Here is a 14,565-nt window from a genome sequence, read left to right on the forward strand (position 1 = left end):
CCCTCCACCACTCCCTCAGTCCTCCTCCCATCACAAACAAGGATCTTGCAACCTCAGGGTAATTTGATTCACAAGATAACTTGCTCAAAAATTTCTTGAGGGTTCCTTTCCCTTTTATCCACCATAAACCAAATTCTACTCCCACTTAAAAGAAAAGCCTGTCAGTGAACACAGTTTTACCCCTCCTTTTGTCTTCCTAAACTGACTTCAGTGGGTGTGAGGCCCATAGTTGTGGCTCCAGTTTGGACTCCAGTGTCAATCCCCAGCCCTCCAGTCTTCTCTCACAGCCTCCTTTCCCAAATGAGTTTGTGTAGAACATTTAAAATCTGTTAAATACTCCATCACTTTTTTCAGGTCACAGGGAGGAACACCTGAGTGGTCATAACTCACCTCAGATTCTTCATAAGTGTAGAATCCTTTTGTTATTTTCTTTTCATCAACATCACAAAATGCAATTACCTGGAACACAGGAACAGAGCATTTCAGCAGCAGGATCTCACCTGCAGTGTAACCACGTCAGGAATGCTGCTGGCATGGGATGGACACAGGGATAGGGCAACACACCCTGGGCCTCCTGCAGAGCTTAAACATTTATTAAATCCTCTCTGGGTGTACCTTGAGGAGTTGGGCAAACTCTGCAGTTGTTTATGAGCACATTCTGTTTTCAGGAGCACGAGGACAGGTGATCAAAGCCACTGACTGTGTAGGAGAACATCTGTGAGATCACCAACCTCATCCTCAGTGACATGCTGAGAAAACTAAAACCAGAGACCAGTCTCCACACTTTGGCACTCCCACTAAACACCCAATATAATACCAACCTTCTTTTATGTAATAGAACAGAACAGAATGTTCCACCAGACACCCCAGGACAGCGGTGCTGCACCACTGCTTTGGGTGCTCTGGCAACACCAACCTCAATTTTAGGGCATAACACACCAAGTTTGGGAATTCCTATGGTTTTGGACTTGTATTTTTCAGCAGATTTGGTGTTTAAACACATATAATTACTGCTAAATTTTGGTTATTCTTACTGGAATTATGGAAGCATTATTTGCAGCCCAAGGTGCCAGATATTTCAGATGGTGTTTTATTTGCATTCCTCATAGATATGCAGGCAGAATAAATGCCTGCCATCCAAAATACACAGTGGCCTTATTTTTGAGCCATTAGGTTGCCAGGAACATTTTGGAAGACTTTTTAAAATAAACATAGCTGTGTTTTCCTCTGCCTCCCATTGGGTCTGTTCAGATGATCTACACGGAGCTCTTATGCTGAAGCAGAACAGTTGGGATAGTTGAGGTCTGACAGAAATCAATTATTCTGGTGAAAGCTGGATAGCAGCTTTCATATCTTTTTAATTGCTCCATTAAAAATTGATTAACAACACTTACTGCTGAGAAAATTTGAAAAGCCAAACAGCTGTTTATTAATTTATTAAGTTGGAGAAGGGTGCAAAATCCTGGCCTGTTTTCCGTGTCCAAAATCTCTCTCACACATTTTCTTCCTGTGATTAAGATGGTTTTCTTTTACCTAAAGTGACCTCATTCTGTTTTGTGCAGAGGGAAACACTGGGGTTTTTTGATACCATAATATCACTTCCTTCATTAAACATCAGTGGAAGAGAATGCAAACAAAAGTATCAAGGGATTACAAACAGGGCTGCAAACCACCACTGTATCTGGAAAATGAGCTGATAAACTGGAGGAGGTGGGCAGGGATAGTCCCTGGAACCACCTAGAGGGAGACATTCAGACCTGGAAAATGGGCTGCTTGAAAACAGGCACAGAAGAGGAAAGGAAATTAAGGAAATTAAGGAAAGGAAACGTTAAATGTTCATGGTGGGGCTTTGTGACCAAAGGAATCCCATCACAGGCCAGCAGACCCAGACTTGTGCTCTGGATGATCCTGGTGGATCTGGGTACTCTGGGATTGCACTGAGGGCACTTAACACCCCTGTTTCTGGCATTATAATGGAAATAAAAAGAAAAGAGGGAATTGAGGGCAAAAGTAGGAAATGACTGGACACTGTCCCAGGTGTTTGTGGCTGGTGCAGCTGTGTCAGACACCAACACACACAGGCAGCTCCTTCAAGCACAGCCTAAGAACCAGGGGCACGTTTTTTCCCCCTCTTAACCACAAATTAACACACTTCACATCCCTGGCCCTGTTTCCATGCCCACTGTGATGCTTTACTGGAGTTGAAAAATCATATGGTGTGACCTGAGCACAGCAAACTACATCCTAAGTTTTCCTTTATCCATCTTATTTACATGTGTCCGTACACACATGGATGTAAATGTGTGTCCATGCAGGGAAGCAAGTAGAGGCCACTGGAAAGGGATCCCTTAGCTGTTTTCTCTTCACTCTGGGTTAAGCACCTTTAAAATTCTCCAATATTCTGTAAATCTCACTTTCACTACTAGTGTTTTACTGTCCTAGTAATAAAATAAAATAATAAAATTTAGCAGGGTGTGCCTTCACTGACAACCCAACAGAGTTCTAGGAATGAACACTGTCCAATACACTGACTTATCTTCCAATAATTGAAGCTATTTTTGCAGCTGCTTATGCTCCTATAGATACTAAAACCCAAAATAAAACCCCAAAACTCATGACACAGTGAGTAAAGTGAGATTCTATCTACACTGCCAGTAACTGGGAACTCAGCTGTAAGATCTGTGCTGGAAGTGTCACAGTGCTCAACTCCAGTGAGAAAACAGAAACCCTGACTGGTGCCCTAGACTTCTTCTCTATATGAATTAATTTCTTCCCAATATCCAATCTAAATCCACTCTCTAGCAGATTAAAACCATTTCCCCTTGCCCTGTCACTACATGCCCTTGGAAATAATCTCTCTCCAAAGACAGTTCTTGTATCGCTGAATTGCCAATAATCATAATCCTTCCTCTCACCCTGGGCCTTTTCCATCCTGACTCCCCAGCCCTCAGAACATCCCACACACAAAACTGGGAAGAGCAGCTCCAAGAAAACAATAAGTCAGGTGAGTCTGTGACAAATTTCTCTTGGAAAATGGAAACTCAAATCTTTTTTCTGAGTTACCACTGAGGTAACTGCCTCTATAATTCTCAATGGACTCAGCCAGCCTAAAATCTGATATTCACAGTAGTGTAAAACAGGTCAGACTTGAATGGGCAATTTTTCTGCCAGGCAGCTCACCATGTGGGTGGCCAAAACCTAAGTCAACTGTTTTTCTGACACACACTATTTATTTTCCAATTAAAGCAAAGCCATGTCTGGAGTCTAAATACAGGACTTAGGCACAGTTGTTTATCCTATAAGGAGAACTCAGGGCATCAGGCTTATGTGAGTTATTTACTTTATACTCTATCAGGATAAACCCAGAGTTACCTATTTATTTTCCTGCATTAATGGGCTTCTTTCTTGTAGATTTTATGATGACCATCTATCCATACATGAACTCCTGTCTCCCTGGGAGGAACCTATGAATTATAAAGCCATAAACCAGTCTCAATTTGCTGTTTTTCTTCCCTCTTTTCAGCAAAATGACTCTTTGGCAATGCCTCTGACAGTGGGACACCATTTAAGCTTACAGAGTCCTCCTATCACACTTCAGTTTTAGCAAAATATATAAATTATTACATATTTTTGTTTTGAACATCACTTGTATGAAAATCTGTACAATTCCAGAACAAAGGAAAAAGACTGCTAATTCAGCTCAAAACTGGAGGACACAGCTGGGTATCTGTTATAGACAAGTTATGGAATTAATGTACTTTGTATAAATATGGATTGCAACATCCATTAACAATGGTGTAAGGGAAAAAGGAGACACAGTTTTCTCCCTCATAGAGAAAGTTTACATAGCTCCACAGATAAAGATATTTACTCAAAAAAACAATCTCTGCTGGGGGAAGACACATTTGAGGAAGATAAAAGCCCTTCTCTGGCTGGATCTGCCTCATAAACACAGAGGGACACCCAGGCTGGGCCATCAGACCTCCCTGGGGAAAAGCAGATTAATGGGCAGCAGATTGATCCTCCTCCACATGTACAACCAAGGAAGTTTCAGAAGGATCAGGAATGTCACTAGGAATGACAGCAGAGTGGGTTTGGGGTGTGACTACCTGCCTGTTTGAGCTCTGCTATGACTACACAGCAATTAATTGTTTGTTTTTTAAGTGACTTGTTTTACTGCAGGGAATGTTTCCTCACACCTCCCGTTCCACTCAGATTTCCTAATGGAAAGACTGAAAGATTTCATCAGCTCAATGATGTCCTTTTATGGTAAATGATCTTCACAAGATTTTACTCCCTCACCTTATTTTCACCTGTGGTTTGCTTTAGGTCTGGAACCATCACTTACAGGAAGCAAGAAATCAGAATTACAGCCCATTCTCAAGGTCTGCTTGAGCTGGAAGGATTCCAGAGGCAAGTTTTACATGGGAGAGTGAATAACTGAGTAGAACATGGTAGAAAAACTGGAAAACCCTTTCAATAAATGGTCACCTGTCCACTGCCTCCTGTCCCTCCTCCTTACTTCTCATAAAAGCCACCTTCAAAGAGACATCCTGTGAACCCTCCCAAAATCCCACGGGAGCAGATCTTCCCTACTCCTTTCTCTCCATAGTATCTCACACAATCCTCCATCTGTTTTAAACTCCTAGTGACCCTGTTAATTCTTCTATTTATAATTCTTCCCTTCCAGCTCGCAGAAAGCCTCGGAAGCATGCTCATATACATCTCTGCAAAAGGGAAATCAATTCTGGCCCTTCATGTCAAAACAAAGTTAACTGAAAGCATTACAATGCAACTTTAAATAGATACAGCTAATGGCAAACAGAACAAGAGACAGGCAGAGGCATAAACATCTCCTGATGTGCCACAAACAGAAACCAGCAAACAACTCCGTGTCACAAGCTGAGTGATTTGCTGTGTCAGGAGCTGCTTTTATTTCACCTCTTCAGCACTGCAGCAGGAGAGAAGCTGTGGGTATCTTTAAATCCCAAGCATGCAATTAATTACTCCATTTAGACACTATTCCTTTGAGGAGAGCAGCAGCTTCCCCCTCTGCACATGATCCACAGCAAAAAGTCACTCAGGAGAATTTTAGTACCAGAACCCAGCATGCAAAATAAGCTGCTGATCGCTGGAGACACAGAATTTCCCTTGTTCCATTCAACATACACCTGCATTTATAGTGAGGGATCTTGTTGCCAGTGTCTCATCCCTCTAGAGCAGATTCCTCCTACCTGAGTTATGCCAGGAATGTTACAGGTGTGAAACCTCTGTGCTGGCAAAACAGAGGCTGCCAAAAAGCACCTCTTCTCGAGTGGAAGGAGCAGGGAGTTTTCCTGGCCACATGTCACCAAGAACTATTTACTCTAGTCCAAAATGAAGCCTGTATTTTACCTCACATCATTTTAAGATGCTTTATACCTGGATTTAACCGAATCTTTCCCATTTCATCTCTGTCTCTCCCTGTTCTGGAGGTTTTTAACTCACTTTCACGTTGCCATTCTACTTCTCACTCCACAGTCAAGGTGGGTGTGATATTCTTCCCTGATATTCCTCCACTCTCCTGAGGTCATTCATGTACTCTTAGGGTGGTTAAAGTGCTACAAAACTTAGACATTCCTTGGTTCTGTGGAGGATCAGAGCTGAATCACATGGTTTGGTGATGCTGCTCTTGGAAAAAGGTGAAGAGGAACCAAGGGATGATTTTCAGTGGTCGCTGAACCAGGAAAAAGGGCCTTCGAAGTGCTTTGTGGAGCTTTTGAGTTTGCCACCAGCAGACAGTGTTGTCATAGAGAACTTTCAGGGCCTGGCTGTGTAAAGCACTGTTTCCAGGCCACTAATTAGTTGGTGCTTATTTCATCCTTTCCCCTGCTTTTTTTCTGTGAGCCATTTGAGCCCTATTTTCAGCCCTCGGAAATGACACAAAATGTTACTGCTGAAGTTCTCCTTTTAGCTGAAGTCTGATGGAGAATAAAAGAGCAGACAAGACAGCTCAGAAACCCTCCAGGCACATGTAGCATCCCAAAAAACATTTGGTTTCCATCTTCAGCTGCAAATTATAGACACGACGGATGTGTTTTAAACAAAAAAAGGTCTGTTTGACTTCATTCTTGCAGAAATGCTAATACTGAACCACTGTCAGTGGTGTGAATCAAGAAGGGAACAGCCAGGAAGCAGAATTTCCCTAAGAATACTGAGATCATGGTAATTAATTCATAAAAAATCCCTACCAGTGGAATAACTTTTTTCGTGTGTTGCTGTTTAGCAAAAATCCTGAGCCTTGGACTTTTGCCTGAGCGCTTTGGAGACAAAGCATCATTTTAATATTCACCATACAGATGGCTGAAGGAAAAGGGAGAATTGCTGAGGTGTCCTTTTGTCTTTTAACAGAACCATAATTCAAATTCACACTGTTTTCCAAACAGACTAAAGCAATAATTTGTTACTGAGTATGAACATACCCAGACCGCTGCTTCCTGGAATTGCCTAAATTTTGTTTTCTAAGAAACAATGCTGTCTGGCATGAAACAGAGCTGTGCTTTTCAAACATCCCACAAAGACCTAGTCAGCACAAGAAATGCAATTGCTTTGTTTATCAGCTTCTAAAAATACTAGAAACATTCCTTTTTCTGCAAAAAGATGGTTTTTTTTAACATACCCTAAGCTTGACAGTTCAAACTAATTAATCCTCTTCCTGAAGATTTAGTAGAGTTTAGGTTTGGGTTTTTTTTTTTCAGAATTACCAAGTGACACAAGCTGTATGTAATAGGGTTTTTTTGGGGGTATTATCTATCCTTGGAGTATGTGTCCTTAATTTTCTACAGGTACTGAGTGCCAACTGAGAAAACACCCTCCACAGTCCAACCAAAGTGAGGCTCAGGACATCTAATGAAATCCTGAATCCCAATAAAAGGATGCAGCAGCAGTCAAACAGAGCACAGGGGACACTGTCAAGAGTCTAAACTGACTTAATTATAAAACCAATTAATATTAAGTTTAGACAGGTAAATTAAATAAATTTAGTTAAACTTTACAGCTAATTTTGACAATTTTACCTGCATTTCAAAGGGTGCTGGACCTTTTAAGATGACACTGTTTTACACAGTGGACCTTCAAGAGGAGAAAATGGTAATTGTATGGATTAAATAAATCATATTTTGCACCCTAAGGGGCTTGGGAATTGTGTTTTAAAGGTGTCTATTTTACATAATTGATGAATTGATATCCCAGGCCCTCCATTTACAAGACAACATGAAATTCTACTTGTAGGTTCAAAGTGATTTTGAATCTCCAGTGTTCTCATAATTAACACAATATATGAAAGCTTAAATCTTGTTAAGGTGGTCTTGAAAGGGTGAGACAGGAAAAGTATTTTATTGCTTTTAGGGCTGGAAAGGATGAAGCAACAACTATTTACAACCTTTGTTCATGTGGGATTTTAGAGTCTTTGGCAAGAGTTGCAGATTAGTCACAAAACACCTGAAGGATTTTTGAGGGAAAGTAGAACATGGAGTTTCTCTACCGACCTTTTTACTGTTATTAATTTAGAATAAAATTAAAACTGCCACCAATTAACTACTGCAAATTATATGATTTTATTTCCTGAAACTCCAACAGCATAATCCTTTGATTAGCTCTTGGAGAACTGAGATGTTTTCACTACTTACAGCCCTTTGCCAGTGACTTACACGAAACATGAGGGTATCATTTAAGTGTCAGCTCTGACTGAGCTGCACAGACTTGGGATCTCACTTTTGGAAAAGCCAGGAATAATCACAGTGAGCCTAAACAGACACATAAAAACAGTGCTTTAATCACTACAGGGAACAATAATTTAATCAGAAATTAGCCTCTGCTCTCACTTAGGATGACACAAGTCCTTTTCTGAAGCTATTTTTCTTTGCTGGTTATTGAGAGAACCTCTTAATACTTCAGATAACACATCAGACTCAGGGGTTGAAGTCTGATTAGTCTGCATAAGGCATAAAGGATCACTGTGCCTGCATTTCAGCAGCAGATTTCTGCAGTGCATGAGCACAGTGAGTCACACTTGGCACATGCAGCTGCATCTGGCACGTACTAAACGTGTCTGCTGCAGCATCCAGTAATTCAGGGGTTAATGCTCAGTGCAATATTTCAGTATCAACCCAAACCATTCTGGAATATGTGCAGTTGTAACCTTGACAGAAGCAAAACAGCATCAGGGCCCAGAGCTCTGCCAAAGCAAACGTTATGGAAAGGTCAGCTGGAAGGGACGCCGGGATGCAGCTAATTGGAACCACACTGCCCGTGCTGGTGTGCAGGGAGTGGAGGTTATTCCCTCCTGGAGGAGAGCTGAGCTTGGGTTCTTGGGCAGGGAAGTGGCAAAAACCCCAACACTATTATTTTTCTCTTGCCCTTTTTATCGTCTCCGCTGTGACATCCTCGAGTGTTTGTGTGATGTGAAGTCCTGAATGGGTCACCTACAGATGTAACTCAAACACAGCTCCAAACCTCAGCATCCATCTCCATTTTGGCCTGGTACAAAAAGAGCCAGAAAACAAAATAAAAACCCAACACCCAAGGTGGTGAAACACTGCTACAAAACCAACACGGTCTATTTTTACTGTAACATCTCAAAAATCTACCAGACCAGCTGCCATCTCTTCCCTTGCAGCTTATTTTCTAATTCTCTCAATTTTGCAGACAGAGAAGTGCAATTGTTTGTTGCTGGTCAGCCAGTGGAATTCAAAGTGCTCAGCAAAACACTAACAAAAGAGAACATTTTCATCAACCTCCCCAAAAATCACACTGCACTGCATGACCAAGGTAACACTGAATGGACAATTCAATGCCCTCTTTGCATGAAGCAACTGATTGGGGACTCACAGCATTTAATCTCCTTTCTTCCTACAGTTCAGCCCCTGCCACGTGATGGCAATGACTGAGGGATGGCTTTGGAATGGCACTGGAATATCAAGCAGCAAATTCAGGTCAATTTTTTGCTTTGCACATTGACTGTCTGAGTGTCTCCCGTGTCTACTCAGTAATTTTAACTATGTGTATACAAATGTCTTCTATTTTTTTTTTTTTTTCAGATGTGTGTGGTCTCAGGGCCACCACATTAATCAGGTTTATATATGTATTTGTCATTTTGTCTTCCCATCCATATTCTTACGAAAAGAAAAACACATCCAGCCATAAAATGAATGTTCTGTGGCTCTTCATAAGAAACAGCCATTTGACATTAGCCCTACAGCCTTTATCTAACAAAAGTTATTGCACACTAGAAAATGCTATAAAAATAAGGTATTTAGAGTCTCAGACAGATCTGTCCTGAGAAATGTCTGCCACTGCCAAATGTAAGCAACCTCCACATTTTCAATTGACTGTAAATTGGACAGTCATGTGCAACAGTTTCCACTTGCCTTGTTCACCCCACTCCTCACCCCCTATTTCTGGCAATCCATCTTTCCAAAGGGACTCACAGCACAACTGCTCACAGGGCCGACCAGACTGATCAACATCCCACAGGGACCTGTCCAGCATCCACTCTGGAAGTGGGAAACGTGCATGAATGATCCTGGACGAGGCAGTTTAGCATCACACCAGCCAAATAAGGAGTTACCCTGTATAGCTGTGTCTGGGCTGTACAAGCTGAGTACCTCACCTCCTTCTAAACTCACTTACCAGCATGTTGCTCTCCATACACACCAGAAGCTCTAAATAAAGTAACATGGCATTTGAAAACATCATCTGGAATATTGACAATTGCCCTAATTTATATCAATCATTAACTACTACTTTTGTGGACAAAATATCTGACGAGAAATTTGCTACACCACGTCAGAAGTGGCACAGGAAAGAGAAGAAGTGGTTTTGTACATTTTTTTACCCACTAATTAGCTCACCTTTTTCCTATTGGCTGGTGACAAACTTCTGTAGAGCTTCTTGCCTTGCTTGCCAGCATTCCAAATGGTGAATGATGTCCAGGAGCTCAGGACTCTGTCCTCGAGGAATCTGACTCTGTGGTTCCAGATGGTTCCCCTGGAGAGTCAGAAAAAGGGTGGATTTTGACCCATGAAATTTATATATTATTACCCTATATGCATACACTCCCCTACATGTAAACCTGACCAAAGTAATTCCCATAATACATAAAAAATCACACCAAAACATTATTTATTATTACTGATTTAATTGTAAAAGTTCCAAAATATTATTCTGCAGTGACACAAACATGACTGTGCCTTTATTTGAGGACGACTTTCATAAGAAACTGCATTTCCAGGAACAAAGGGCAGTGGAAATCTTTTATTTTTCTTTTTTTGGATGATGGGGTATAGCTCATAAAACTTCTTAAAATGTGCTTTAGGGAAAAAAAAAAAAAAAACCAAATTAAAAAAAGGCAAGCTGGCAGATGTCTGTGTCCAATTACACCTTCATGTCTTCATCTTTGGGATAAGTTCCACAGGATAATTTAAGCCAAGTGGTTGAGGTAAACAACTGTGACAGTAATACCAAATGATGAACCACATGGCTCTGGGACAGCCAACAGCTTTAAACACTGGAGGCCCACTGAGAGCTTCAACAAGTTCAAGGCAGGTTCTCAAAGAGAAGACAACGGCAAGGAAAGCAGTTTGTTTTCCTCCCAGCTGGCAAATTCACTTTGACAACTACAGCATTTTCCATGTGTGTGTGTGTGTGTGTGCTCCACCCTATAAAGTAACATTTAAGGCTGCATCATTTACAGCAGATTAAAGGAAACTGCCTGCTGTTAAAAACATCTGCTTTCTGTCCAGGGTTCATTTAATATTCATTAACTAATAACTTATCTCAGACTTCACAAACAGTTTTCTTGACAGAACGCACTGATTTCCTCAGTTTATGGCTTGACAAATGAACGTTCCTAACCATCTCCTAAACAAGGTACCTTGAGTTGAAACTTTCTTTCACAGGAAATTCTGATGAACACCTAATTGTGCCTCCTTTCTAAAGGCATTTCTTCAAATGGGTTTTTCCATTTGCTTATTTCCATCATTCCATCACAGCCCCAAGCCATGGTTTGAAAACCCTCATAATACTCAGGCAAATGGACTCTTGCTGGGCTTGTTCCTTAGATCCAGCACTTCGCTTCACTTCAGCAAAGCCAAATCCTGCTTTGCACTTCATCACCAGCCCTGGTGTGGTAACTTGGAAAGGACTTCATGCACAAATAAATGGACCCAAGCACAACAGCTACTCCACAGAAAACCTCCCCCCTGTTTGGAGGATGACGATTGTGCACCAGCATTTCAACTAATGGAGGGAAAAAATTCTTGGATTTGATCACAAATCTCTTCTAATGGAACCACAAACTGCATTCCTGCTTGAACTGCTGCTGGCATCCTTTGACACTTGCCTTTTTCCATGTTCATTAGAGCATAATATATTCCCAGAAGGAAAGTTAAAGGAACAAAATATGAAGGTCAAGTATTTTTCCAGGATCGCTTTACTAGAGATTTTAGAGCTTCTGCTCGCTTCTAAAAGGGAAGATTATTGCTTTGCACGTAAATGGAAAAGTTTTTAAAGTGATTTTCCTTTGAAATGTGACTTCAGAAGGGTAACACTGTATTACATTCCAGAGGTATTTCAGAACCTGTTCTGTTGGCTTGAGTGACACAGGCAAGTTTCTTTTCTACTTGAGTTTGCAATGATGTTAAGAAAGCAAAATTAAAAGCCAGGCAACCTTACAAGGCATTAATAGAATTATCAACCAATTTCCAGCTGCAATCCACACTGCAATCCACCTCCAGGCACACAGGAAATGTTTCTAATTGTCATGGAGATCCCAGCACAGCAGTATTGGCTCTTCCAGACAGTATTTGCTGTCCAGGTGATGGGAGCCTCTATGCCACAAAAATCCCTACACAGGTACAACTCAGACCTCACTGCTGATAGAAGATTTCAGACTGAAGCAGATTTATTGGCCCCATCTCACCTATGAATGTTATTTTGAGAAGTGCAAGTGGTGAAAGTATGTAAGGGAACTGCACTCAGAAATGACAGGACATAAAACTTATCAAACTCCAAATTAATTGGAGCGTTGTTCAAACATAAGAATACTGTCACACAGCTTCATTTAAGTACCAATAAACAGCTTCCTTAAACACCTATTTTGGGGTGTGAAAATGAAACCAATGTGCCCAGCAGTCGTGAGTTTTTGCTTGCATCACTGTGAGGCGTTCTGATGGCAAAGCTCACAGAAAAGAAATGACAACTCACCCATATTGTGGGTACTCTTCTCCATCGGAAAAAATCAAGTTATACTGAACACTTTGCAGCCTAGACTTAACCCTGAAATATATTTAACAGTGCAAGCGGAGATAAATACAGGACTGGGGGGAGAATTTGTGACTGAACTTTAGGGTGACTCTCCCAGACTTCCCCTTTGTTTTCACCATCTCACGCGTTGAAGCAAGAGATGCTCAGGGGGTGTCAAGGGAGAGTTTCGGTTCCCCCCCTGCTCAGGTTCCCAGTTCACCTAATTTGCCACATTTTCTGATGTTTCCAGGACAGATAACTGGGATTCCTGCCTGGAGGGATAAGGGAATGCCATTTTCCCATCCTTTACGAGCCAGTGCAGGTGCACCAGACGGGAGCTGCAGCAACGTGCAAAGGCATGATTAAAGCAAACGCCTGAAACGATCCAGGAGTTGTACAAACCACTGCTGGGAGAGGATTCTCACAGCTATTTTCAGATTATGCATCATTACATATTCATAGCCACCAGCAACACCTAGGAGGTATTATTGCTCCACATCACCCCAAATCAAGGCTGCTTTTCCTTTAAGGAGCATTTCCAAGCCTGTACTGAGTTCACAAGATTCTCCTTGGCCAGAAGGTGGGATAAAATTCTCCTCACAGTTTGCTCCCATATCCTAATACCCTATGTCCCTAACTCTTGACATACATTATTTTCCCCATTTCTTTCACTTTCTTGTCACATCTTCACAAAAGAAATGTTGGAAGTATGCATTTTTCCACTTGGAAAGCCATTCTTGAGGCTTACATGATTTTCCTAAGCTCTCACTTGCCGTGGCCCCTCCATACTCATCAGTTATGTTGTCTGGAAGGAAGAAGAGGAGCCAAATTTCTTCAGGAGTGAAATGAGGGTATTCATGCAGCGGGTGAGAATGACTATGCCGTGTGTTCCTCAGCCCCAAATAGTTATTACCAGACCATCCACCCAAGCAATGCAACAATGGAGCTCTGTTAGAACGTGTGGTGACCTCCTGACTGAATACAGGAGTCAAGAAACATCTGCTCCACTCCTATTTTGAAATGAAAGATAATGTGACAATAAAAAGCAATATGATTTAATGTCTGAGCTGAGTCAAACCTCACCGTATTGTTTGAGTGCCTTTCCCCTCCTTCCCCCCAGTGAGGCTACATAAGTGAATCAACAGAGCAAGGACAGATGTACAAGTACTTGAGAAATGCAGAAATACAAGCCCAATGTCCTAAGCAGTACTGGAATTTTAGGCATTGACTGCCATCCCCAGTAACACTATAGATCCATAAATCTGACCTTGTCTCTATGCACTGGCCCTCACACTGCTCAGGTGACACCAGGCAGGAAGAGGAGCTGCCCAAGTGAACAGAGCCTCTTCCAGTGGCTTTTTATTGATGGCAGGATAAGAGAGTTCTGGATTATAGGTGAATCCCACCTGATCGATAAACCAGAGGTGGAAGAACAGAGAACTTTTTAATCACAGATTCCTTACAGCCACTCTTGCACACAGAATTCAAGGTCCTTACAATCCACAGGAAATTCAGAAATAAATCCCATTTGAACCTTGGACATGCTGGTGAATAAACTGATATTTTTTTTGTCGTTGTTGTTCTGTTGAACTTCATGTGAACTTATTAATTGCTGGACTATATCGTCCCACTGAGTTATTACATTTACACTGTTAATAGGTTCTATTAATGTCTGAGTTCATCCTCAGGTCACGGGTCATTAGCTGAGGCATGGTTTGCATTGTGGCCTATTTTTCATGAAAGGCTTATTAAGAAAGACAGAGACTATCAATGTTAATGGCATTTACTTTTCAAGAATCTAATGAGGTCATTAGTTTCCATGTTTAATTGAAGTGCCAAATGCAAGCATGGAAGATAAAAATGCAGTTGACCTCATCTTTATTTCAGCTGTACAGGAATATGTTACGCTATTCCTCTCTCCTGCCTATTTTTGGATGTGTCTGTTTTTGCAGGAAATGAAGGAGGCATTCCCGTGCTCATCCCTGATAGAGACCCAGAGCACCTCTGCAACAGCCAAATGTTTCAGACCAAGAGCCTGCTCTCCTTTGCTCAGATGACACTGGAAGCTTCCAATGCTTGAGACCAGATGGTTTCAATAGATTATGTAATTTTGGTTATTCCTGCAGACCATCATTATACTTGTTCTGAATACAAACATATGAAATTATTGAACCCTTGTAGCTGCACTTCACCTTTTCTGCCTGAAACAGAACCACCTGAATCTCAGACAGAAGGGACAAAACCTCATTTTCTGCATATATTAAATTTTTCTTGATTAAAAAA

General features: G+C 41.4%; 1 protein-coding gene across 2 annotated transcripts in view; it reads right to left on the reverse strand.

Annotated features, from left to right (window-relative positions):
* Nucleotides 1-14,565, reverse strand: part of B3GNTL1 (UDP-GlcNAc:betaGal beta-1,3-N-acetylglucosaminyltransferase like 1) — a 111,423-nt gene that overhangs the window by 7,620 nt on the left and 89,238 nt on the right. For both annotated transcript variants that reach the window (XM_050319073.1, XM_050319072.1), the window contains 2 exons: nt 9,891-10,026; nt 391-459 (listed from right to left, as the gene is read on the reverse strand). In XM_050319073.1, coding sequence (XP_050175030.1) covers nt 391-459; nt 9,891-10,026 — 205 coding nt within the window. The remainder of the gene's footprint in view (nt 1-390; nt 460-9,890; nt 10,027-14,565) is intronic.

Source organism: Myiozetetes cayanensis, unplaced genomic scaffold, assembly GCF_022539395.1.
Source record: "Myiozetetes cayanensis isolate MyiCay16 unplaced genomic scaffold, myiCay2020 scf22, whole genome shotgun sequence".
NCBI lineage: Eukaryota > Metazoa > Chordata > Aves > Passeriformes > Tyrannidae > Myiozetetes > Myiozetetes cayanensis.